This window comes from Mobula birostris, chromosome 26, assembly GCF_030028105.1.
Source record: "Mobula birostris isolate sMobBir1 chromosome 26, sMobBir1.hap1, whole genome shotgun sequence".
NCBI lineage: Eukaryota > Metazoa > Chordata > Chondrichthyes > Myliobatiformes > Myliobatidae > Mobula > Mobula birostris.
In genome coordinates this window covers 33,493,158-33,519,958 of record NC_092395.1, presented here as the reverse complement: position 1 = coordinate 33,519,958, position 26,801 = coordinate 33,493,158, and the positions used below count along the sequence as shown (strand labels likewise).

General features: G+C 41.8%; 1 protein-coding gene across 1 annotated transcript in view; it reads left to right on the top strand.

Moving 5' to 3' along the window:
• The window catches only part of LOC140188391 (phospholipid-transporting ATPase ABCA1-like), a 210,820-nt gene that overhangs the window by 85,802 nt on the left and 98,217 nt on the right, over positions 1 to 26,801 (top strand). Inside the window, exons 9-14 of the mRNA XM_072244622.1 lie at positions 2,156 to 2,393; positions 9,480 to 9,619; positions 10,856 to 10,972; positions 11,660 to 11,845; positions 19,237 to 19,451; positions 23,798 to 23,974. Coding sequence (XP_072100723.1) covers positions 2,156 to 2,393; positions 9,480 to 9,619; positions 10,856 to 10,972; positions 11,660 to 11,845; positions 19,237 to 19,451; positions 23,798 to 23,974 — 1,073 coding nt within the window. The remainder of the gene's footprint in view (positions 1 to 2,155; positions 2,394 to 9,479; positions 9,620 to 10,855; positions 10,973 to 11,659; positions 11,846 to 19,236; positions 19,452 to 23,797; positions 23,975 to 26,801) is intronic.

Sequence of the window (26,801 nt, the reverse complement as noted above, 5' to 3'; positions counted from 1 at the left end):
AAACAGTCAATGTTACGGGCTCAGACCCTTCATCAGGACTGGAAAGGAAGGCAGAACAAAAGGGTGGGGGAGGGGAAGGAGTACAGGATAGAGGTGATGGGGGGAGGGGGGAATGAAGTAAGAAATTGAAAGGTGATGGGTGGAAAAAGTAAAGGGTTGTAGGAGAACACTGATAGGAGAGGAGAGTGGATCATGGGAGTAAGGGGAGAAGGAGGGGCACCAGGGGAGGTGTTAGGCAGGTGAGGAGAAGAGGTAAGAGGTCAGAGTGGGGAATAGAAGAGATTTCAGGAAAGTGAAGAAATGACCAGAAGATAGATAAATCGATGTTCATGCCACTAGGTTATAGGCTACCTAGATGGAGTATGTTTTGCTTCTTCAACCTGAGAGTGGCTTCATCCTGGCAGTAAAGGAGGCCGTAGACTGACAAGTCAGAATGGCAATGGGGATAGGAGTCAGAATGGTTGGCCACCAGGAAGTTTGTAAATGAGGCTGACATACTCATTTTAACATATTGGCTATATCTCAATCGCCTTTGAAATAACTACCTAACTCTTCAAGGCCTTTGCATTTAACTTGTCAAAGTCAAAACTTCTGGATACATCTTAATTGTCTTTGGCACTCTATCAGATTAATGATTTGTACTACTTTTCAAATAACCTGGGAGATTTCATGGAGGTAGTTCTCTGAGCAAGGGGAAAATGATATCTTTAATCAGATTTGCAGTGAATGTGAGACAGAGGTGACCCTTTAACATGTAGAGCAATAAGTAAATTAGTCTGGTGAACAAGCAGTGAGTTCCAGTGTATTAATTACTTGTTCATTGGTTCAGTTTATTGAAGAAATAAAATTCTCTTTTGGATATGGTATGTCTCCAATTTCTTGTTGCAAAACTGGATGCTCCTTATTTGGAAAGGGAGACTAAACACCTGCAGCAGCTACATTGCAGGTGTTTCCAAATCCAGGTAGGAACGAACCCATACTGCAGAAAGTGAAAACCAGAGAGACATTAACAGCTGTCAGCAAAGTAATTCTTTCCCTGCTCTCCTGGTGAAGCTAAGGATGTGGTTTATCTCAGTGAGGGTGTCCTTACTGCAGAAGCCTTGCATGTTATTCCTCACCAACGTGCAGGATGAGAGGATTGTTCCTTGGATACTCTTGATGAATGTAGTCTGCTGCTAAATTCCTTCTGTTCCCTCTCCCTTTCTGTTCCAGCAGCATGTACTGCTCTGACTGCACTCTGTTCATTCTTCCTGTTGAGGACTGAAGATTCTGCATATTTTCTCATTGAGACTGTCGATGAGCAGAGTCCATAATATGAAGTCTTTTGACAAGAGTATGCAGTTGGACATCAGAAAGTAATTTGTTTGATAGGCTGATTGGTAGTTCTTGTGGACAACAAATATCTTTTGGAAGAATTATTTGAAAGCTACTTGTGTTATGAAGATTGAAATAGTGGTAAACAAATGGTAGAAGAAAGTGAGGACAAAGAGATGGAATAATAGTCACATCTGTGACTCCTGCAATGAGCCTTAATTGGCTTCAAGGGAAATGGTAAAGGTTCATAGCTGGAGAAAAGGAATTTGGGAAGCATATGACCCAAAGAGAATTAAAAAAGAATCTTTTCTAAATCCTGAAGCATTTCAGTGTTCATTTGATTGAAAGTGGCAGATACAGAAACATTTTCTTTTCTTGGTATTTTACTAACATAGTGCTTCTCCAAACCCCGATTATAGTTAGAACATGAGGAACATTTTGATGGCTATGTCGCACATTGAGTACTTTGTCTAGTCTTGGGCATGAAAAGAATTGGAGGTGGAGGCGGTAACTAAGCATCATCCAAGGAGACCTGAGTAATTACAAATAACATTGGCTGTTAAGGATCTTAAGGATATCTAAGATAGTGAAAGGTAAACCAGGAGCATTGTTTTATAGTGTCAAAAAACAAAGGCACACCAATTCAAGCCATTAAGAGGGAACCTTAGTACTGACACCAGATGTTAATGAATTGATATTAACTTTGTCTTCTTATTTTTAATGTTGCATATGTACTGAACAGCAAATTTAGCCCTTTGTGGGTTTTTTCCCATTAATGCTACCTCCACTAAAGCTTCTATTTTATGTTTATTTTAATCCTCTGTTATAATTACATCACAAGCTATCCAACATGACGAGTTTTTCTGAATTCCGGGATGAAATTCAGTGGTTAACAAATCCAAACACAACAGGATCACCAAAAACGATGTTTCAGGCCATCTCGAAGATTGTTTGTGGGCATCCAGATGGAGGTGGACTGCGCATACCTTCACTGAACTGGTATGAAGATGATGACTACAAGGCCTTATTTGGTAGGAACAGCACAAATGATGGAATGATCACATTTGACAATTCAACACGTGAGTGAAATTTCATTTTTCAAATATATCTTTCAAAGAAGGAAATTTGTTGAGCCTGAAGTTCTGCTGCTAGGAGTGAGCTATCATTGCTAATTATGTACCAGTATTTTAAATAAGAACATATATTTTGTGCATCTACCTCTATCAATGCACCCAAAAGCTATTGTGTGGGGGATTAGCAGAAGGCTAGAACACGCCTTGATCAAAAATAGCAGAAAATGTATTTGCAGCTGGCCAAAGCCATGACTATTTCTGATTCACTGAAGCTTTCTGAAACTATTAACAAAAAAATGAAACAATAAAATGGTTGAGTCTGAAAAATGTTGTATGTATCAAGTTGAGATGGATGTTGTTCTTCAAGTTTTTTTCGAACTTTTTTAGACGTTATGGATAGAGAGGTCCAAGGAAGATTGCAACTGAATTAAAATAACAAGTGACTGGAAGCTCTCAATTGAACGATTGTTCTACAATGCAATCATCTAATCTCTGGTTTATCTCTCTAATGTAAAGGAAATCACATTGAAAGCAAAAGATGCAATTTACCAAATTGAAAGATATGCAGGTATATTGATGCTTGGAAAGTTTGTTAGGGCATGGATGGTGGGAAGAGAGGAGGTTTAAAAAAAAGCTGTGTTGGAGTAAGCCAAATGACCCAGAAAAGAACATTTGTTATTATTATTATTTATTAATTTTTTTTCTCCATCTTCCTCTGGTGCTCCCCTCCCCCTTTCTTTCTTCCAAGGTCTTCCGTCCCATGATACTCCCCCTTCTCCAGCCTTGTATCCTTTTTGCCAATCAACGTCCCATCTCTTGGCTTTTTTCCTCCCCCCTCCTGTCTTCTCCTATCATTGTGGGTCTCCCTCTCCCCCTCCCTCTTTCAAATCTCTTACTATCTCTTTTTTCTGTTAGTCCTGACGAAGGGTCTCGACCTGAAACATCGACTGTACCTCTTCCTAGAGATGCTGCCTGGCCTGCTGCGTTCCACCAGCATTTTTTGTGTGTGTTGCTTGAATTTCCAGCATCTGCAGATTTTCTCATGTTTGCAGAGAAGAACAATCTATCTGAACTGTCCAGAGCAGGGACATGGAAATGAATCTGCTGCTTGTATGTGCTGGAAATGGCAGAGGCTGTTATATTGACTGTGAGGGTTCGTGAAGTGTGCAGCGAGGATGGTAGTGGGGAAAAGTAAGCAGAAGCACAGGAAGTGGAATGCTGACATTTGAGAGCCTTTTCACCCATTGTAGGGGAGAATGCAGAGTTGATGAGCAAGGTAGCAGTGGTGTGAAAAGTGACATTGCCAAAGCATGTCCACGGAGCTAGAAAATCATAACTACTAGAGATTCTGCGGGTGATGGAAATCAACACTCAGTGTTCCAGGCCTTCCCTGATAATCCTCCCCAATTCTTTCTGTGCTATATTGATGATTGCATGGGTGTTGCTTCAAGCACCCATGCTGAGCTTGTCAATTTCATCAACTTTTCTTTCAGTTTCCACCCTGCCCTTAAATTCACTTTGTCCATTTCGGACACCTCTCTCCCCTTACTTGTTCTCTTTGTCTTCATCTCTGAGGACAAGCTGTTGACCAATATCCTTCATAAACCTACTGATTCCCACGGCTAACTTGGCTATACTGCTTCCTACTCTGTCTCCTGGGGGGATTGGTGGATGGTGGGGGAGCGGCCTGGCATTGGTTGTGGCAAGGACTAGGGCTCAAGCCGTGCTGCCACTCGTTTGCAGCCGCCCAGAGAGATACCCAGGCATTGGAGTTGGTGTGCTCCCTCGATGAGCGGGAGGGGGTGTTGTATCTGTACAACTACATAGCACTTAAATAAAAGCACGCACCTGGAGATGAAGGTGTATTCACTTTGCAGAGAGAGAAAGAGATCAACAGATCAATGCTCATGAAGTTCCAAGGAGAGTCATTGCTCTAAAAGAAATAGATCATGCATTATGCTTCCTCCCCCTTTAAGTTAATGTAAGATAAAACTGTATATGTAACAAAACATTCACTTTCCCTTTAACAGACCATATTCAAATAAACTCACTTTTGCAATAATAGTCCATAACTAACTACACTGTACTAAGGGTTCAGTCTTTTGGATGGCGCTCTGCTTCTTTCAGGATAGCGCCTTTGGACCTGTGGAGTGGCATCAGGTTTGGCAGGTGCCTTGTCAAAGACAACTTCCTCTGTTAGTGACATGATCATCACTGAGAGGTAACTCCAGTGGCGGTAATGTGTCCGTCTTGCTGGATGCAATCAACTCAGGTGTGTTTGTCGGCTGAGCATCCGGTATCTGGTCCACATGACTTTTCCACTTCTGATCTCCAACATCTACTGTGTACATCAGTGATCCAGTTCTTGTAGCTGTCCTACTGGGTGTCCATTTGTCTTCTCGTCCATCACACGCTAGGACTTCCTGTCTAACCTCAAAGCTCCTTGCTGATTTACCTGGCAACTGGCTGAGCTGTTTATTCTGCACTTCCCTCTGAAGATCAGGTTTCAGGAGGTCTATGATTCCTGCTCATGAATATTGCAGGTGTTTGATCTGTCGTCACATGTACAAAATTCTGATACACAAAAAGGAAATTGTCCACCTTGTGCTGTAGAGAAATGTCCTCCTTGTCTGTAGCTTTAATGGATTTCTTGAAAGTTTGGATAAACCTTTCAACTAACCCATTCGTTGCTGGGTGGTGAGGAGTTGACTTGAAACGTCTGATGCCATTTTTCTTCATGAACAATCAGAATTCTTCGGGCATGTGTTGTGGTCTGTTGTTACTTACAACTTGTTCAGGTAAGCCATACCTGCAAAGGGTAGTCCTCAGAGTGGAAACAGTTTTTTTTTTGAGGTGGTTGACTTCATTGGTATGACCTCAAGTCACTTCAAATGAGCATCCACAGCAATCTGAAACATGGAGTCCATGAATTGCCCAGCAAAGTCAATATGCACCCTTTGCCATGGTGAAGATGGCCACTGCCATAGGTGTAACAGTGCCTGTGGGGGTGCATTTTGAACTTTGTGGCATACCGAACAGCTTTTGGTTAAGGCTTCAGTCTGTCTATCTGTTCCTGGCCACCTCACCACACGGGTGAGACGCTTCATTTTGACTGTACTCAGATGTCCTTCATGCAGCTTCTCTAACATTCTGATACACTGTTTAGAGGGAATCACAATGCAAGCTCTACACATCAGGATTCTTTGACATACAGATGGTTGATCTTGACTTACTGAGAACTCAGGAAACAGAGGATTACCATGAGTGGGTTATCCTTACTTGGTGATGTCATAGACTTTTGACAATGTCAGGTCATTCATTGTTTCTGTTTGTATTTCAGAACTTGTTACCGGCAACTGGTCCACCACTATGGTGTAGAACACTTCTGCTGGGTCACAGTATGAAGACGTTTCTTCAGTTGCCAACAGTGAAAGACATGACAAGTCATCAGCATTGCTGTGTTGTTTGATACCTTGAACTCTGTCATAAGAGTGGGTCCTAGGAAAAGTACCAAAAGTTGCAACCAAGTAGCAGACATCACGTTGATCCCTTTCCTGGAACTGAAAATGGACACAGAAAGCAGTGGTCTGTCAGGAGAGTAAAATTTTGTCCCTAGAGGTAGTGGTGTAACTTCTTTATTCCCCCATTCTAGACTAAGGGCCTCTCAGTTGATCTGTGTGTAGTTGCATTCTGCACTTGTCAGTGATCTTGAAGCAAACGTAGTTGGATGCTCAGATCCGTCTTCCATAGTGTGTGACAAAATGGTATCATAAGGGGTCATAAGGGGTCGCATCTCACAACAGTCTGATGGGCAGAGATGGCTCATAATGGGTGAGCAGTTCATCTGATGTTATTGGTCGCTTTGTTTCCTTGAATAACCTGTCACATCTTTCTTACTTTCCCATTTACTTCCATGTTATTCCTGTCTGCATCAGTGTGTTCAATGGATGCAGCAATATAACAGTGGTAGTAGTTTACAAGGCCCAGATATGACCTGAGCTGTGACACATTTTGCAGTTTGGGTGCCTGCAGCACTGCTTCAATCTTGTCTTGTTGTTATGTAAGCCCTGCTTGTCAATGACATGTCTACAGTATGAGATTTCATTCTTTAAAAACTCAAATTATTTTCTCTTTGCACACAGACCACACTCACTCAGCCTGGTAAGCATTTTACCAAGTTTCTTGAGGTGCTCGTCATCATTCTTGCCAGTCCCAATGTTGTCATCAAGGTAACATTGTATTCCGAGATATCTTGGAACACTTGGTGCATTAGTCTTTGCCAAATTGCTGGAGCTGATACAATGCCAAAGATAAGGCGATTATACTGGAACAGTCCCTTGTGAGGTGTTGTTTGTGAATAACTTCCTGCTTGACTCCTCAATCTCCATATGCAGATAGTTTTGTGACAAGTCAGTCTTTGAAAACCTCTCCCCTCCTGCCAAAGGTGCAAATATGTCTTCATGGCAGGGGATGATGCACCGGGTTGATGCTCACTTTGAAGTCCCTGCATATGCGAACAGTTCCGGCCTTTCTTTTCTTGATCGCCAGGACAATGGACATGGCCCAATCACTCCACTGAACCTTGGAGGGAATGCCAGACACCTCCACACTCTGATGTTCAGCATCTACTTTAGGACAGAGTGCATAAGACATTAAGCAGCTGTGCCAGTCTCTGGTTAGTGCTCCTGTTTGGTCTGCAGTTGCCTGTCGATGACACATTGAGAGCTTTGATTGTGTGTCAGTCTTGTGGGATTTTTCTCAACCATTCACATCTGAAAATTTTTTTCAACACATAAAGCTCTACTGCTGTGTTTTACCTCCACATTTACTTTCAGTTTGCCTTTGGGAGACACTTTTTTGCCTGTGTAGGTCTTTGGCATCACTGAGGCCTTTTCTAATGGTAGCTTAGAAAACAGTCTATTGTAGTCAGCCTGTGAAGTTATAGACAAAGGTGACCCTGTATCCAGCTCCAGTTTCAGTTTTACACCAGGCGCATCTATTATGATCCATATTATACTGCGATCTGCTTCAGTAATGCTATGCAGTCCTAGGCATGACAGCTCACCCTTGTCAAACACTGATTCAGTTTCTCATTCAGTCACTTTATGCATTTGTTTAGTTTTATATTTGAAACTTTTCACTGTGTGGTTTTTCTCTTTGGTTGTGCTTTCGCCTGACTGGCACACTCTATGTGACCTTGTCTGTGACACTTTTTGCAAAATTTTTCTTTGAACCTACAGTCATTGCATTATAGGAAGATTTGCCACATCAATAACGTTTTCAGTTTTTTGCACTATTCGGGGACATTTTGTGCATTTCACATTCTCAACTTTTTCTGTAGTTCTGCTGAATCCTTTGCTGCAGTGTCTAATGATATTGTAATGGACAATATCCTTTCTAAGTTTATGTCTGTTTCTGACAGAAGCCTCTTTTGTGTGCTTTGACTGTGCATGCCCACATACAAGCCTATCCTTTAATACATCATAAAGTCCATCTGTAAGGTCACAGTATTGGGATAGTTTGCGCAGTTCTGCAATATATTCAGAAATACTTTCATCCTTTGACTGGTTCTTTTTGTGAAATCTAAATCTCTCAGCTATTACTAGTGGTTTAGGACTCAAGTGATTTTGTAAAATTGCAACAATATCGTGAACATCTCGCTTGCTGGCTTTTCAGGTGTTACTATGCTATGTAAGAGCTTGTACATTTCAGCACCCATTAAGCTAAGAAGTGTGCAGGCTTTCTTTGCCTCATCCACTTTGGTCTTGTTACAATATAGCTCAACCCTCTGGAAATACGATTCCCAGTCCTCATTAGTGCTATCAAGTTCATCAACTTCCCCAACTTAGGCTATCATCATGTTATTTTCACTTTCACTCTGCTAGTTGTGCATCCTTCACAGTGTACTGTGCGCTATTACTCACAGATCTGTTTAGTTGCCTCCATGATGGCCTTCGCTGTACTGATTCACTCTTTCCTCTCGCTGTCTTTCTCCCTTCCTCCAAATTCTGTCGTCTCATAACAGTGTAGTTGGTGATATCCACTGATATTCAGTCACTCAGTTCGTACTCATCGGTAATTTGCTGTGTCTGTACAAATATATATCAATTAAATAGAAGCACACATGCAGAGGTGAAGGTTAACTGATATATTCACTTTGCAAAGAGAGGACATCAGATCAATGTGTATGGGTAAAATATCAGTCAATATGTAGTGCTAAGGGGAGTCACTGTGCTAAAAGAAATACATCCATTCATACCAGGTGTGGTGCAGTGTCCATTGTAGAAACAGTGCTGCCTGAACCCCACGTATTTGTTCGGCAGAAGACGAGCCATATTGTATGCAACCGTATTGTGCTGCAACATTCGTGGACTCACTGTCTTGGACGTTTTGTGTGTGTGACTGTATGACACTGCTATCTCATTTGTGTTTGCTATCTTATACGTGTTAAATGTGCCGTGCTGTGTATGATTGTTGGTGCTATGTTTTGCACCTTGGCCGCGGAGTAATGCTGTTTTGTTTGACTATATTTGTAGGTATTCGTGTATGGTTGAAAGACAATTAAACTTGAACTTGAAAGTTTTACTATGCATTTAACCTATGCTAAGTTCAGATGTAGTTTCAGTAGCCTTCTTAGATAGACGTTAAAAAAAACCTCTCATGAATTCCAAAGAAGGACAAAGGATTTATTTCTTTATGCACTGGCCAATATTTATCTCTTAATCACCATCACTGAAAATCTTAGATTAATCCGGTCATGAGTGCATTTCTGTTTAACGGATCTTGTTGTATATGAATTTGCTGTTTTATTTCCGGCTTGGTGGCACAGACTGCATTTTTAAAATACATCACTGGATTTAAAGTACACTTGGACACTGAGATAGTGAAAAATAACGTAAAATTGCAAGTTGTTTAATCCTTTCTAACAGTGCCAAGTTTTGGAGTTTAACCCCTTTCAAACAATTTTTGAAATGTCAAATGATTTTGAGACCATTGGGAGACTGGTGAAGGCAACTCAGAAAACAAATGATACTTTAAATTTAAAAAAAAAAGAATATGAGATTGTTTAACTAAATCCCTCTCTTTCCATAGCACCTCATTGTAAAGACTTGATTAAGGCTCTGGAATCAAACCCAATCTCTCGGATTATGTGGAGAGGCATCAAACCACTTTTTGTGGGGAAAATTCTATATACTCCAGATACTCCAGCTACACTGAGGATAATGAAAGAGGTACTTAATGATTTAAAAATCCGATCTTCACAGAAGTCTTTGTTATTGAACTTGTTGGTAAGAATTCTACCAACCACTTAATTCACCTAGCAGATAAATGATTTTGTGAACACTTAGTCATATCCTGAGAAAGGAACAGCAAAATAAGTTTAAGAAATCTTCACATTGTATAGATTCCAAAGAATCACAGGACGGTACAGAGCAGAAACGGGTCCTCTCAGCCTATCCCACCCCTGCCAACCGTAATGCCAGTCTACTCTAATCCCATTTGCCCACAGAGGCCCATATTCCTCTATGCCTTTTCAATCTAAGTATGTCCAATTGCCTTTTAAGCATTATAACTGTACCTGCCTTTCCATCTCTTCTGGTAACTTATTCCAGATAAACACCGTCCTCTTGTGTAAAGCCTAGCCCTCAGATCTTCTTAAAATGTTCCTCCTCCTGCTTTAAATCTATGCCCGCTAGTTCTAGACTCCTTTATCCTGGGGAGAAAGGTAGTCTTGCTTTCCCATTTACGCCCTCATAATTTTATGATCCTAAATCATATCATCCCTTAGCCTCCTAAATTCGACTGTGAATAAACCCATCTTATTCAATCACTCCCTATAACCACATCCCTTCACTTCAGGTGACATCCTATTAAATCTTTTCTGCACACCACATTCTTTCTGTAGTGTGGAGACCAGAACTGTGCGCAGTGCACACAACTGTACCAAGTGTGGTCTCGCCGATGTTTTGATTAGCTGCAACATAATGTCACAATATTTGTACTCAATGTCCCAGCCTATGAAGGAAAGCACAACAGATGCATTCTTAGCAATCCTATAAGTCATATGAGCAGAATTAGGCCATTCAGCCCATTGGGTCTACTCCATTATTCAATCATGGCAGATTTATTATCCCTCTCAACCCCATTCTGCTGCCTTCTCACTGTAACCTTGGATGTCCTTACCATCTAGCTGTGTTGCCATATCCAGGCAGCTATGGAGTTGCATCCCAAGGTCTCTATGTACATCTCATGGCCTACTGTTATTGCTCCATAGATGTAAAATGTAAATTAAATCTGAACAAATGTATATCAAATGAATTAATTTCTGCTATTGTATCTGATGTTTGTACAATGGCCAGTGTAGATTGAATGCAAGATATTAACAGGAATAGAAGATCTCATCTTGGAATTGTTGTGAGCTTTCAACTCTGCAGATGCTAATACATTCCTTCCTTCATGTGTATCAGCTTAACAGAACATTTGAGGATCTTGGTTTGTTGCGAGAAGTGCGGGGAGCATGGAATGAAACTGGGCCACAGATCTGGAAATTTATGGAAAATAGCCAGGAAATCCATCTCCTGCAGGTTAGAGTCTTAGTCTCATATGTGTTTTATTTGACTCATTTGATAGAAGTCGTTCCTCTCTATCAGAGCATTGTATGTTGCCATTCCACGTCAGGTTTTGACATGCAATGCAGTGTATGCCCAAGAAAGCACTTCACCCAATGTGATTTTGAACCTAGGTTCTATTTATTATCTTAGGGAAATGTTTAAAATATCTTCTCATGATGTGGAGACAAGGGTATTCTCTTTGAGTGAAAGTCGCTCAGAACAGTTTAACAGGTCATTTATCTCACTAGTGTTTGAGCAGTTTCTGATGGAAACTGACTTGTTTTGGCAACATAATTAAAGATGAGATACTGATTCAGAAACATTCTGAGACAAACTGTTCAGCTTTTTAATTGAATGAAGTATAAATTGCCTGCAATAGTACATCACAAAAGGCCTGGGTGTGGGGTAGGTTCCTCCAGTGGCCTGTCTGCTCCTTCTGAAGTGTCAATTGCCGGAGGGTGCTGGTTTGTAAACTGGTGTATAGTCATGCTTGGACAATGTGAGGTCTCCTATAGCCTACAAATACAATATATCACCAGTGATATATACAGTATGCTAATCAGTATCCACGTGGGCAAAATGAGGACCTTGCCCAATTCAACGGTTCATGTAATTAATGTACTTGTCACATAAAAACACTTAATGTTTTGCCTTTTTCAGGAAATACTAAAGAACCCTGCAGTCTCCAGCCTAATTGACCTACAGCTCAATTCTACCTCTTGGAGTACAGCAAATATAACTAGTTTCTTGTCAAACCAAACTCAGGAGAGCGAAAAGTCTTACACGTGGAAGCAGGCTTACAAAGAAATAGATCAAATGATCAACTCTTTGTCACAAGTCATTGAGGTATGTCTTATAAAAACCCACAACATTTCTAAAGCTTCCAGTCAAGAAAAGAAGTCCAATTTGGCAAGAGTGCCAGAACTTTTGTTGGTTATTTTTTTAATTCACACAAGCTGGTAGTTAGGTTAGTTCAATAGTTAGTGTGTTCTATAGAATAAAGAGATCTTGGACTGTATTTAATTTTCACCCATCAGAACTTTCACCGAGGGAAGTTGTATCACATATTTGTAAGTACTAAAGTGGTTTTTTCTACAGTTCTCAGTTGGATAAGGGCTCAGTTATTGTTTCGAGATAAAGTTGTTGTATGCATCCTGGTGTATATTTTGATAATGCCACCAGCTTGAAAGCGATATCAGTTAGATAGAGTTGTAAAAAGAGCTTTTGACCTTGAAAGCGATATCAGTTAGATAGAGTTGTAAAAAGAGCTTTTGATGTATTGGCCTTCATAAATCGAGGCACTGAGTACAGGAGTTGTGATGTAATGTTAAAGTTTAATAAGACATTGGTGAGGCCAAGTTTGGAGTATTGTGTGCAGTTCTGGTCACCTACCTACAAAAAAAGAGATTCATGAAGGAGTGCAGAAAAATTTACAAGAATGTTGCTGGGACTTGAGAACCTGGTTTATAGGGAAAGGTTGAAAAGATTAGGCTTTATTTCCTGGAGTTCAGGATAATTAGTGGAGATCTTATTGAGGTATACAAATCTATGAAGGATATCGATCAGGTGAATTCATTCTGGCTTTCTCCTCCTCAAGTCTCGAACTAAAAGTCATAGATTTAGGGTGAACGGTGGAATATTTAAGGGGAAATATGAAGGGGAGCTTCTTCACTCAGGGTGGTGTGAACGTGGAATAAGTTTGCCAGCAGAAATGGTAAATGCAAGGACAAATGTAATATTTAAGAGAAGTATAGATGGGTACATGAATGAAAGAGTTATGGAAGGCTCTGTCCACGAGCAGGTAAATGGGACTAGGCAGAAGAGCAGCTCAGCATGAACTGAATGGCTAAGGAGCCGTTTCTGAGCTGTAGTGCTCTGTGACTATGACCCTTGGATAGTCTCATTTCTAAAACTAACACAAATCAAATTCAGACTTAACAAAGGTAGAGAAAAGTCTTTGTCCCATCCTTCAGCAGTAAGTATATAATTTTGAAGTAATGCAGTTTTGTATATTTTTATACCATTGGATGTATCTTTGGAGCTGGATGTGGAAGTAACTTCCTACAACATCTCACAATTTGTCTCTTCCTTTTCTATCAGGGAGGTCATTAAGCCTTCCTATTGCAAGAGAGCCACGCTTTTCATCTTCTTCCTTTAAAGCAGCACATCAGAGTCATTCTTAAGATTGTGGCTTATTCATGATCTAAGAAACAACTGATTACTCCTACACTGCCTTGAGAGTGTTACATCAGGACTTGGAAAACTATTTCCTACTAAAGACTCCACTCAGTTAGCATATCCCAACTCTCTTTTCTGAAGACAACCTACTGCTCCCTCTATTTTTAACCACCATGCCAAATAAGCAGGTGACTGCTTGGTAATGACTTGGCTAATGACACGTTTCTATTATCATCACAGTAAAGTGGTCATTAAGCGGGAGGCATGGAGCAACCCAGAACATCATTGAGCAGTGTCTAAAAGCTTTTTCCACTGTTTGTGCTGACCAGGAGGTGCTCTACAATGTACTTGGGAGAGGGTATCCAAATTTCTAGTAACTTACCCCATGCTGTATGACGTGGCGCTGACACAGGGTTAATAATTCCCAAAGAGAAGAGAAGGGCAAAGAGGAGGAGAAGAAGGTGGCAGATGGTCAAACAATGGTTAACTCAGCATAATTTTCAATAAATAGTTCCTGACACTATATCGGTTTTGTCTCCTCTCTGCAGCTCCTCATCCTGACCTCCCACTGTCCAAAAGGAAAACAAAAATTATTTCCTTTCTTCTCCATTTCACTCCCTCTAAAAACCAAAATGCCATCAACAATGGAAAAACAAATTAATCACCCTTATAGTTCCCCTTATTGTGTGCATTCATCTGATGTCAGACCAGATGATGGGGTATCATCTTTGTCAACACCTTGCTACTTGACTTGAGTCATTTAGACAAATGGAAATCCTTATACTTTTCTCCATTATGAAATCTGTGGTTAGGGTTTTAGTAAAGAAACTGAATAAGAGTGAGAAGGAAGAGTAATGAATTCTTCCAGCATCCTGTACATGAATAGATTGTAGAGTAGTAGACAAATAAATTGAGGAAAATGTTGAGACATTACCAGGCAACCTGTGCATTAACTATAGTTATGGTAGCTCCAGTTGAAAAGTGGATATTCTCCTTCTGGCTGATGGTTTGTCAGAGGAGCAATCAACTCTTGGCATTCGGACACCATCTGACTGCTGGAAAAGGGAAGGGAGGGGAGGGAGGGAACGTTGACTCAGACCCATGAAAGGCCAGCGTCGGGCATTTTCCTGCCTTACAAGGCGTAGATTGGAAGTCTGTGTGGGGCGCCACTCCTCTCACAGACACTAGAGCAATGTGTGGTTAAGTGACTTGCTGAAGGACACAAACATGCTGCCACACAGTTGAGGCTCGAACTAGCAACCTTCAGATCAATAGACGAACACCTTAACCACTTGGCCACGTGCCCAACACAAAGGGAAGTGCACATGTAAACTTGCAAATTGTTTGACTGATGTGCCTGCCCTGATTAAAGAGCTGGCAGTATGTGCAACTTGCATGTTGTAGAATATGAGGGTTTATGGGATTAGTAAATATGTTGAGAGATGGTGGTTTATGGGCATATTATGTGTGAGTCCAACACAATTGTAATTTTGGTAGTCTAAGAATGGGTTTCAATAGCATCGAGCTATGTTGAAAGCTTATAGTGCATTGGGTAAAATGATAATTAAGGTGTAAACTCCAGCCTTACCCACAGGAAGAAAAGTAATTAACTTCCTGCACTGAAACTGGGGTTAACTCCTGGCATTGACTTCTCCATTCACACTTGACAGTAAGTCCAGATGATTACATTTTCCCCTCTGGCTGGAGGATGTCTTATCCTCTCCACCATATCCAGCAGTAACTGCAGAGCAGTCTCTGAGGGAACAGGAGGCCTTTTGCCTGCTAAAGCCTGCCACTGTTGCAGAGTTCTAGATGTGAACTTGCAGCTCTGGTCATCTCCAGCTGCTGCTATTCACTACTGAAGCTTATACTTTACAGTCGCCAAACAATTGATACTAGAATGTACAGTCATCACAGCGATATTTGATTCTGTGCTTCCTGCTCCCTGGATTACAAATCAATAGTAAATATTAAAAATTTAAATTATAAATCATAAATAGAAAATAGAAAAATGGAAAGTAAGGTAGTGCAAAAAAAAAACGAGAGGCAGGTCCGGATATTTGGAGAGTACGGCCCAGATCCGGGTCAGGATCCGTTCAACAGTCTTATCACAGTTGGAAAGAAGCTGTTCCCAAAATTACAACCTTTATCAGTGCTAAAACCAGGAACAGTGTGATTAGCATTGCCTAGTTGCTAAAAACATAAATTTCTAATGTAATCATTGTTTACAAAACCCGTTGTGGGCTAACTGCCCTTGCAAGTTTGCTACCAGTTTGCCAAATCTATCCAATTTTTCTCCTGTGTTATTTCCTTGTATAATAACTAATATTTCTAATATTGCCATTCTGTTAACTTTCCTTCTGGGGCATGAACTGGATGCCATCTGACTACCTCAGCTAAGATTATTCCAAAAATTTTGTCATTCTCAAATGAAACTCATAAACAGAATCATTCTTCCCACTAAAAATGTTTCTACCTTTTTATTTTATCGAGACATTTGTGACACTGGGGAAAAGGAGGCTTTTTATTCTTGTGCGAAACCTGGCTGGAGGGTCGAGTCTCATGATAGTCAGCACCAATTTTAAAAGGAGCTGTAGAGAATAGGAGATATATCAAGTGAATAGTGGCAAGGTGATGGTGAGCTTAAAATGTTGTGAAACATAGAAAACAAGACTGAATGTGAGGAAACAACAGGAATTCTGCAGATGCTGGAAATTCAAGCAACACACATCAAAGTTGCTGGTGAGCGCAGCAGGCCAGGCAGCATCTCTAGGAAGAGGTACAGTCGACATTTCAGGGGGAGACCCTTCGTCAGGACTAACTGAAGGAAGAGTGAGTAAGAGATTTGAGAGGGGGAGGGGGAGATCCAAAATGATAGGAGAAGACAGGAGGGGGAGGGATGGAGCCAAGAGCTGGACAGGTGATTGGCAAAAGGAATATGAGAGGATCATGGGACAGGAGGCCCAGGGAGAAAGAAAAAGGGGAGGGGGAACCCAGAGGATGGGCAAGGGGTGTAGTCAGAGGGACCGAGGGAGAAAAAGGAGAGTGAGAGAAAGAATGTGTGTATAAAAATAAATAACGGTTGGGGTACGAGGGGGAGGTGGGGCATTAGTGGAAGATAGAGAAGTCGATGTTCATGCCATCAGGTTGGAGGCTACCCAGAAGGAATATAAGGTGTTGTTCCTCCAACCTGAGTGTGGCTTCATCTTTACAGTAGAGGAGGCCATAGACAGACTTGTCAGAATGGGAATGGGATGTGGAATTAAAATGTGTGGCCACTGGGAGATCCTGCTTTCTCTGGCGGACAGAGTCTCCGCCGCATCTACTCTCAGGATGAGGCTTTTCATTCCAGGAAGAGGGAGATGTCCTCCTTTTTTAAAGAAAGGGGCTTCCCTTCCTCCACTATCAACTCTGCTCTCAAATGCATCTCCCCCATTTCACATACATCTGCTCTCACTCCATCCTCCCGCCACCCCAATACTCATTGGAATTTAGAAGATTGAGGGGGGATCTGATTGAAACGTATAAGATCCTAAAGGGATTGGACAGGCTAGATGCAGGAAGATTGTTCCCATTGTTGGGGAAGTCCAGAACGAGGGGCCACAGTTTGAGGATAGAGGGGAAGCCTTTTAGGACAGAGATTAGGAAAAACTACTTCACACAGAGAGTGGTGAATCTGTGGAATTCTCTGCCACAGGAAACAGTTGAGGCCAGTTCATTGGCTATATTTAAGAGGGAGTTAGATATGGCCCTTGTGGCTATGGGGGTCAGGGGGTATGGAGGGAAGGCTGGGGTGGGGTTCTGAGTTGGATGATCAGCCATGATCATAATTAATGGCAGTGCAGGCTGGAAGGGCCGAATGGCCTACTCCTGCACCTATTTTCTATGTTTCTATGAATAGGGTTCCCCGGTCCTCACCTACCACCCCACCAGCCTCTGGGTCCAACATATTATTCTCCGTAACTTCCGCCACCTCCAACGGGATCCCACCACTAAGCACATCTTTTCCTCCCCCCTTCTCTCTGCTTTCCGCAGGGATCGCTCCCTACGCGACTCCCTTGTCCATTCGTACCCCCCATCCCTCCCCACTGATCTCCGTCCTGGCACTTATCCTTGTAAGCGGAACAAGTGCTACACATGCCCTTACACCTCCTCCCTTACCACCATTCAGGGCCCCAGACAGTCCTTCCAGGTGAGGCGACACTTCACCTGTGAGTCGGCTGGGGTGATATACTGCATCCGGTGCTCCCGATGTGGCCTTCTGTATATTAGTGAGACCCGACGCAGACTGAGAGACAGCTTTGCTGAACAGCTACGCTCTGTCTGCCAGAGAAAGCAGGATCTCCCAGTGGCCACACATTTTAATTCCACATCCCATTCCCATTCTGACATGTCTATCCACGGCCTCCTCTACTGTAAAGATGAAGCCACACTCAGGTTGGAGGTACAACACCTTATATTCCGTCTGGGTAGCCTCCAACCTGATGGCATGAACATCGACTTCTCTAGCTTCCGCTAATGCCCCACCTCCCCCTCGTACCCCATCTGTTATTTATATTTATGCACACATGCTTTCTCTCACTCTCCCTTTTCTCCCTCTGTCCCTCTGACTATACCTCTTGCCCATCCTCTGGGTTCCCCTCACGCCTTGTCTTTCTCCCCGGACCTCCTGTCCCATGATCCTCTCATATCCCTTTTGCCAATCACCTGTCCAGCTCTTGGCTCCATCCCTCCCCCTCCTGTCTTCTCCTATCATTTTGGATCTCCCCCTCCCCCTCCCACTTTCAAATCTCTTACTAACTCTTCCTTCAGTTAGTCCTGACGAAGGGTCTCGACCTGAAATGTCGACTGTACCTCTTCCTAGAGATGCTGCCTGGCCTGCTGCGTTCACCAGCAACTTTGATCTGAATGTGAGGAATTCTGTAACAGTCATCAGTCTGACTTAAACATTGAGTGGATACAAGGTGCAACAGCGTGAATACCAAGAAGAACATTGAAAGGGGTGAAGGAGAAAAGTTCAGAGGAGCTCAGATACTTCACAAAATAGAGAAAAATACAGAGTCCCCATGGAGGACGGCAGGGATTGAAGGTGGATAAACAAATTTCTCAAATTGTTTTGCTTGATGATCAGCCCATGTTAGAATTTGTGTACCTGGCACAGATGTGCCCTGTTTATAATCTCAGTCCTCTGTGGAGTACTTTTACTGCACATTGCCTTTCTTCACAAGTAAACAGCAAAGACCTTTACATGTACACAGGTTATTGCATCGAAGGACATTACACACAGTGAACAGATTTATACTGTTGCTACTCTGTTTGGTACCAACACAGGAATTGTACCTAAAGCTCTATTCCTTGACATCTGAACCATGTGTTGCAAATAATAGTTTGAATAGTCGAGTTATTAATGCTGTCATTGATTCATTTAGGACTAGCAAGAAGCGAAGTAGAAGACACTATCACTGCAAGCTGACCCTTATGTTATTTTGATGCTGCTACAGTCTGTGTGGCTTTGACCTCTCCTTTTATTTCTCTGAAGCTTCAAACCTCTCGCCTTGCATAACTTTCAACCTCAATTATTTTTCTTCCTGCAACCTCAGTTTGTTTGTTCTGTGCCGTGTCGTATGACGTGGGTGATCATGGTCTTTCCATGAGTGCTCTTGGCAAATTTTTCTGCAGAAGAGGTTTGCCACAGTGATTCAATTAAAATTTGTCAAGTACACTGTAATTCATTCTTTGCCAGAATGTTCTTGCCCTGATTGGAGACATTATAATTGAAACATTCTCAAGTGCTGACTAAACGGAGTGTTTTAGAGTTTTCTGCCTTTGTTCATGCTTGCCTCCAGCAACAGTCAGCAACTTTCACAAAACATTTCTTCATTTCTCTCTCTTTTGTTTCTGCAACACTTCCTTTGATATCATGTTTAACAATCTTTGACCTCGAGTTTCCATAAGCTCGTTTAGTTCCCTTTTTCTATTATTTATGGACAACATACCAGTCAGTATGCCCAGAAGATTCAAGTACATTATTTTAAATTCTTCTACTTTTTCCTTCACAGTGCATATCCTTGAACAAATTGGAAGCTGTCCCAACTGAAGAGAAGTTGGTGGTACGGGCCTTGCAGCTCCTGGCAGAGAGACAGTTCTGGGCTGGTGTTGTGTTTTTGAACGAGGAACAGATGGGTACTGAGCTACATAGTCTTCAGCCACACATTAAATACAAGATCAGGATGGACATTGATGATGTCACTCGGACCAATAAAATCAAGGACAGGTCTGATTGGATCTTCCATTCCTATGAGAATCTGGGCTTATTTGCCTCATAGCTGCTTTTGATCTGTCTGCAAAAATTGTTGCAAATGAAAATGCTTCCATGATGTTTAATGCAAAGTTTTGGTGCTGGAAAGGTTAAGGTAAATGCTATGTCAATGTAGCATTTTCTAGCCATTTCAGACTTTTGAATGAAGTAATTAAAAATTCAGGCCTACTGGTAAAATAAGGTAATCCATTAACTTTCTTAATGAAACAAGGAAGTTGTGGCATTAAACTGTGACAGCCATTATGTTGTTATACCTTGGACATCTTTCAGATGAGTCAACAAATCCAGATCTGTTCAACTTCACAGGTGGATGTAAAAGAATCCCTTATATGATTCTAAAAAAAGGCAATCCTTCATGGGGTCTTATCCAATAATTAGCCCTCATACATTCCCAAAATGAATTATCTTGTTGTCATAATCATTGTTTCTTGAAGCTTGCTAAGTACAAATTGGAAAGCTTGTTTCCTGCATTTCGATAGAGATTTGGAAGCACTTTATTGGCAAAGGAAGCATTGAGATCAAATGAAAGGAAGCAAGGGTATGTAGTGTTTGTTGATCTGATTTATAATGACCATAATAAAATTACATTTTGAGGAACAACCATTTTAGCTTGCTATCCCGATCATTCCTGTGCCTCATTAAGGCTCCGTTCACTTTAACATGGCTTGGTGTTTTGATGCTGTCCAGGATTTGCCCACTTTTGAGTGATATGGTGTTTTTGATTTGTGTCTTTTATTCCCTACTGCCAGGTACATAGCTTCTAGTGGTGTATTACAGCTCTCAATGGAGAACTATAGCTTTGTTTTCAACTTTGCAGCATCTCAGTCTGAGGAGGTGCAATGAGCAAATGCCATGTACAAAAGGAAACCAATAGGGATGCTGCAGACATGAGTTCTGTATATATATATAAGGCAGTAGTGGGGGTGGGGGAAGGATTGTGTCAGCTCCTATAGCAACTTCATTGATTGCAACCTCATTGATTGCTATGCGGACAATATGCTGTGTCTGTGTTGCGTGCTAACTTCACGGTTGTGAGCAGGAAGCCAATGTCATAACTCAGTAGCATCAGTGCACTGTTTAAAGCCAGTCAATATCTCTTAAAGTAGAGCAGCAGCTGGCAGTTTACAGCAAATGAAACTGACCAAGGAAACAATGACTTTGAGAGAGTGAGCTCCAGGCATTTAGGACACGGAACTAAAAGAAGAAATGGCCACAGGAATGCCCCCCCCCTCCCCAAGACATGGCAGTGAGGTAGATTTCCAAGGAGTTAACCCTAAGGACCTAGATACTGCACTGTCATAGGAAGTTCATGACCTCGGTCAACGAGTACATCCTCAAGCAGCACAACTTACTAATTGCACATGTTGATGCCTCCTCGTCATTCACCTATCAATCCTCGAGGTGTGCCTGTATTGATTGTCGGCAGTCAGGAGATGTTATTACCGATCTGTACTGACTGTGGTCTATCGATAAGGAAGTCAAAGATTCCCAGTTCCAGAGGGATGTATAAAGGCCCATATTTTGAAGCTTGTTGGTTACTAGTGAGGGGATAGTGGTGTTGAATGCAGAGGTGGAATCGGTAAGAAGCAGCCTGATACATGTTTAGCTGTTGTGTAGGTACTGTGGAGCCCAGTGAGATGGCATTTCCTGTAGGCCCATTGTGTCAGTAGGCAAGTAGCAGCATGTCCATGTTCTTGCTCAGGCAGGAGTTGATTCTAACTATGACCAACCTCCCTAAACACTTCATTGTAGTAAATGTCAGTGTTCCTGGATGGTGGTTGATGAGGTAGCTCACTCGGCTCTTCTTGGGCACTGGTATGTTTGATGCAGTTTTGAAGCCGGTGGGAACCTCTGGTTGCAGCACTGAGAGGTTGAAGATATCCTTGAACCCTCCAGCCAGTTGGTTGGCACAGATTTTCAATACCCTGCCAGATATGTCATTGGGGTCTGGTGCCTTCTGAAGACTCATCCTGTTGAATGACGTACTGATGTTGGCCTCCTGCGACATAGACCACAGGGATGCCAGATGCCGTAAGGATTTGTACAGCATTGTTATTCTCCCATAATGCTGTTCTCCCTTTTGAAGTTTTCAAAGTGAAGAAGCATATAGGAGTGAGTTCAATCAGCTGGCTGAGCGGTGTTGCAGCAACAATCTCATACTCAACATCAGCAGGGAACTGATTGTGGACTTCAGAAAGGAAAATCAGAACACACGCACACCAGTTCTCATGGAGAAGTAAGTAGTGGAAAGCTCCCAGTTCCTGGGCATTAACATTTGGATGTATCCTGGACCCAACACATTGATGCAGTTGCAAATAAGGCATATTAGTGGTTCAACATCATTGAGTTTGAGGAGATTTCGTTTGTCACCCAAGACTCTTGCAAATTTCTATAGATGTACAGCTACATCACAGTGCTGGTATGAAGCCTCTATCGTCGGGATTAAAAGAGGCTGCACAGAATTGCAGCCTCAGCCTGTTCCATCACTGTCACAACCCTCCCTGCTATTGAGGGACTCTTCGAGGCAGTGGTTCAAGAAGGTGACATCCTTCATTGAAGACCCTCTGGATCCAGGACAGGCCCACTCGGTGTTACTACCATCAGGGAGGAGGTACAGGAACCCACATTCTATGCTTTAAAGGCAACTCCTTCCCTCCTCCATCAGATTTATGAATGGTTCATGAATATTACCTCAATATTTCTTCTTTGTACTAATTATTAATTTTGTAACTTGTAGTTGATTTTATGTCTACTGCTGCTGAAAGCAAGTTTCATGATATACGCCTGTAATAAAACAGATTCTGAATATATCAATAACTTCTTTCAGCTATGGTTCAGTAACTAACTACATTTGCTTCATCATGCTTAGTACCGCTGCAATTCTCAAGCTCATCTCACGGTTAGCCCACACTGCCAGGTATGCCAGCCACATCACTGAAATGTACTGCATATATTCGCCCATTTTCTTCCCTTTCACTTGCATGGGAAGGTATCAGAAATCCATAAAGCTGAAGAGGCTGTCCCTAATGAAAAATGCACCACGTGTACATGGAGCAGATGCTGCTAGTCTTCATTAAAATTCTGATGACAAAGCTGAAACTATGGAAGAGATGATACCCACCAGTCATGGTCTTTCCATGCCTTGTCACTTCTAACTTACAAATTCTTCTTCCTTCATGATAAACTTGCTCTTAGGTCTTTCTGGATACCCAAGGAGTATATCTTGTTGGGCTGCAGAGGAACAGAGGGAAGACACTTACAGAAGGAAAACTGTGATTTTTAAACCTCCACTGCCTTGTGGCCATACCCACTCATGGGAAAGGCTTCAGAAGTAAACCCCAAGGAAGAAATCTGGAGCCAGGGTCCCTAAGGAAGTTTGATGTTGTTTACAACTTCACTCTGGCAACTTCTGCGACAACACTGGTGCCAAGCTATATCAGTGCTTGCCCTTCCCTTGGACTACATCAGTGACGTGGAGAGGGGAACCTGCTGCAGGAGCCATGGCTGGTTCTTCAAATCTTCCTACCCAGCTTGCAAGGACACAGTCCACCAGAGGCACAAACCCACAATCCCCTGGGATCGATGGCTGCCTACTACTACTAGCGTCACTTAGTTTGACATCCTTACTTGCTAGCGGATTACTCTCTTAAAAAGCACAGGCAGTGTTCTCTTTGGTGTATTAATGCATATTCAGCCATTTGAAGTTGAGAGTGTGTAAGCTGAGGCTGCAGACTGGCAATACTGGTGATGATGTTCCACATTGACAGTTTGCTCTGTTGACATTAGCTGTGCAGATGTTAGTGCTTCACCAACATGGCCTCTGCCATATTTCATAGCAGAGTACATGCATATCAATTTAAAGTTAATTTATTTAGCATGATCAGAGACGCTACAAAACTTCCCCAGAGAAGACTCTCATGTGCAAAATGAAATTAAGTTGTAAGACATAATTGTCTGGCAATGATCCCTTGTCAGTCACAGCACAATATACTCTGCCTTCATCGTTCAGTCATGTTGAAGTTAATGGATCTGAATTTAGGAACAAACTGCAATCTTGCTGCTGTATATAGCAGACACAGCTCTTGCATGGATGAATTTCCAGACTTGCTGAAATTCACAATGTTACATTGGAAGTGTTCTGTTGTTGTTTGGAGGATTGTAATGTTTATTCTGCACAGATTGAGCAGCTGGGAAGCAAGAGCACTGCAGTATCACCTGGGGTGGGAAGACACCCCTTTTAGTACTGATACTTGTTGCTCATATTGCCAGAATGACCAACCTTTTAATGTTTTGCCTCATAGGTTTTGGGACCCAGGACCTGCAGCAGACCCATTTGATGATATGCGATATGTCTGGGGAGGATTTGTTTACATCCAGGATTTAGTGGAGCAAGCAATTATTCGAGTACAGACTGGTGAAGATAAGAAGACAGGGATTTATTTGCAGCAGATGCCATACCCATGCTATGTAGATGATGTGTAAGTGCTGGAACAAGTTCAAAGCCTAGATAGTTGGTGATCATAAGAGCTTCTAATTTCATGTATCACTCGATGAATATACTGTGGTGTGGTACTAAATCAAATTTTACTTGGTTTAATTGCTAATTTAAGCAAGGCTCCTGATCAGTGAACAACAAGAGGGGGCATTACCCAAAGAGCTGATCCAGTTACTAACGAAGACTCTGTGAATATCTATAAAGATAGATGTTGGGAAGACATGGGTCAGACCCCATATTCGTAACCTGTGACTTAGCAGATTTATTTCCTAATTTGAGACATATTACGATTTATATACATACACACAAATTTTTATTGACAACATATTGTAATTGATCTGATTAGTAACTTAGTAGTTTTGCAGATAACATGAATTGGTGGGGTCACCAAGTCAAGTCAGGTTTATTGTCATTTAACTATATGCATGTATATAATGTATAGAAAGGAGACAACATTTCTTCAAACCAGGGTGTAAAGCACAGTGGTACACATAACATATGATAACTTGTGAAGGTAAGGATAAAATCTACGGATGAATCACACATAAATAACAAACTAAAGTGCATTAATATTAAATGTTGTAAGGTTCAGAACAGATTAACCAGTGGCACTTTGAATATGATGCAGCCAGGAGTTCAGAAGCATAATGGCCTGGGGGGGACAAACTATTTCTCATTCTAACTGTTCTTATTTTTATGCATCACAGTCTCCTGCCTGATGGTAGAAATTCAAAGATGATGCTGGATGGACAGGTGGTTTTGTTGATAATACTAAGGGTCCTGCGTACACAGCACTCCTGATAAATATCCCCATTAGATGGTAGGGAGACCCCTATGCTCCTCTCAGCTGTTCTCAGTCTCTGGTGTGATGCTCGGCTGCTGCCGGATGGAGATGCAACTTGTCAGGGTGCTCTCAATGGTCCTCCTGTAAAATGCAGTTAAAATGGGGGGGAGGGGAGGCTTGGGTGCCTCAGTCTTCTTAGGAAGTGGAGGTACTGTTATGCTTTGTGCAGGGAGGTGATACTAAGGGACCAGGTGAGGTCATCTGTGGTGTGTACTTTGTGCACTTAGCTCTCTTTACGGAGGAGCCATGTCTTCGCAGAGGGAGCTGGTTCGTCTGCACCTTCCTGAAGTTCACAATGATCTACTTGGTCTTCTCCATGTTCAGGCTCAAATTGTTCCTGTCACCCAATCCACCAATCGCTCCACTTCCTCTCTATACTCCATCTTGTCTTTGTTCTTGATGAGGCCAACTAGTGTTGTGTCATCTGCAAACTTGATGACACGGTTTGAGCTGAATCCTGTGACACAGGTATGCGTCAGCAGTATGAACAGCAGTGGGCTGAGCTCACAGCCTCAGGGAGCACCCGTGCTCAGCGTCATGGGTCACGGGATGTTGCTGCCCAAATGGACATACTGTGGCCTTGCTGTTAAGAAGTTGCCTAAGGAAATCATCTTGCATAGGTCCCCAAGAAAGTTGGGTGGAACAGTGGCAGGTGAAATTTAATCCAGACAAGCGTGGGGTAATGCACGTTAGAAGGTCAAATTCTGGTTAGACTTATAGAGTAAATACCAAGGACTTTATAAGCATTGATATGCAGGTGAACCTTAAGATGCATGTCCATAATTAACTGAAAGTGCCGGCACAGGTGATTAGGAGTGAAGGAGGTATTTACAATTCTTGCCTTCATGGTCCAAGACAATGAACACAAGGGTTGGGGTGTTATATTGGTATTGGTTAGACCTCACTTTTGGGATATTGTGTGCACTTCCAGCCACCAACCTCAGACAATGTGGTAGCAGAAGAGATTCACCAGGACATTGGGTTTATTCTCACTGGAGCATAGGAGACTGAAGGATTTTATAGCTGATTATAAAATTATTAGAAATTATTAGGGGCATAGATAGGGCAGACAGTTGGTCTTTTTCCTGGGGGAAGGGAGGTCTAGAATTGGAGGGCACATGTTTAAAGTGAGAAGAGAGAAAATCAAAGGAGATTCAAGGGTTAACTTTTACAACTCAGAAGGTGGTGATTATCTGGAATGAGCTGCCAGAGGTGGTGGTAGAAGCAAATATAATTATAACATCTAAAATTATTTGGACAGGTATTTGGATATGTAGGTTGAGGAACGTGGGCCCAATGCTAGCATATGGGATTAGTGAAGATGGGTATCGTGGATGAGGTGGCTGAAAGAATTTATTACTATGTTATAAGATTTTATGATCTGTGATTCTCTGAGAAAATGAAAGGGGAGTTGGTACAAACTATTTTAAAGATGATTATTAGAATTTGTCACCAAGCAAATATATCAATGCCACATGGCATAGGTTTCCAGTTAAATTAGTGTAATCTAAACACCCTGAATCATTGAAAAGAAATGGGTTATTACTTTAGGTGTAACAACTTCAGGATTCTTCTTTATGGATGAATTTGGCTGGGCAAGTGATCTAGCTTATTGATAACAACCTCATATCTTTGTGTAAATTTACCCAGTCGTTGGATGTATTTTAGTCAGACTTTAGCTTTGAAGGTGAAAGTCAACAGTGTAATTTCAATTTTACAATAGAGTAATGTGCTAGATAACATATAAATTGCATTATTTGATTTAATACACTTGAATGGGATATTTCAAATGAACTCAACTTCTTTGCACCACTTAATACAATGAATTCCAGATAACCAGCTCAGGGTGTTTACTGTAACATTGCTAAATCCTTGATTCCTTGCCAGTCTCTCTTAAGTTTCCAGTTACTCTCACAAACACAGATTCTTGTTGGCACTTAGCTCTTGGCAACTTAATATATGGTTT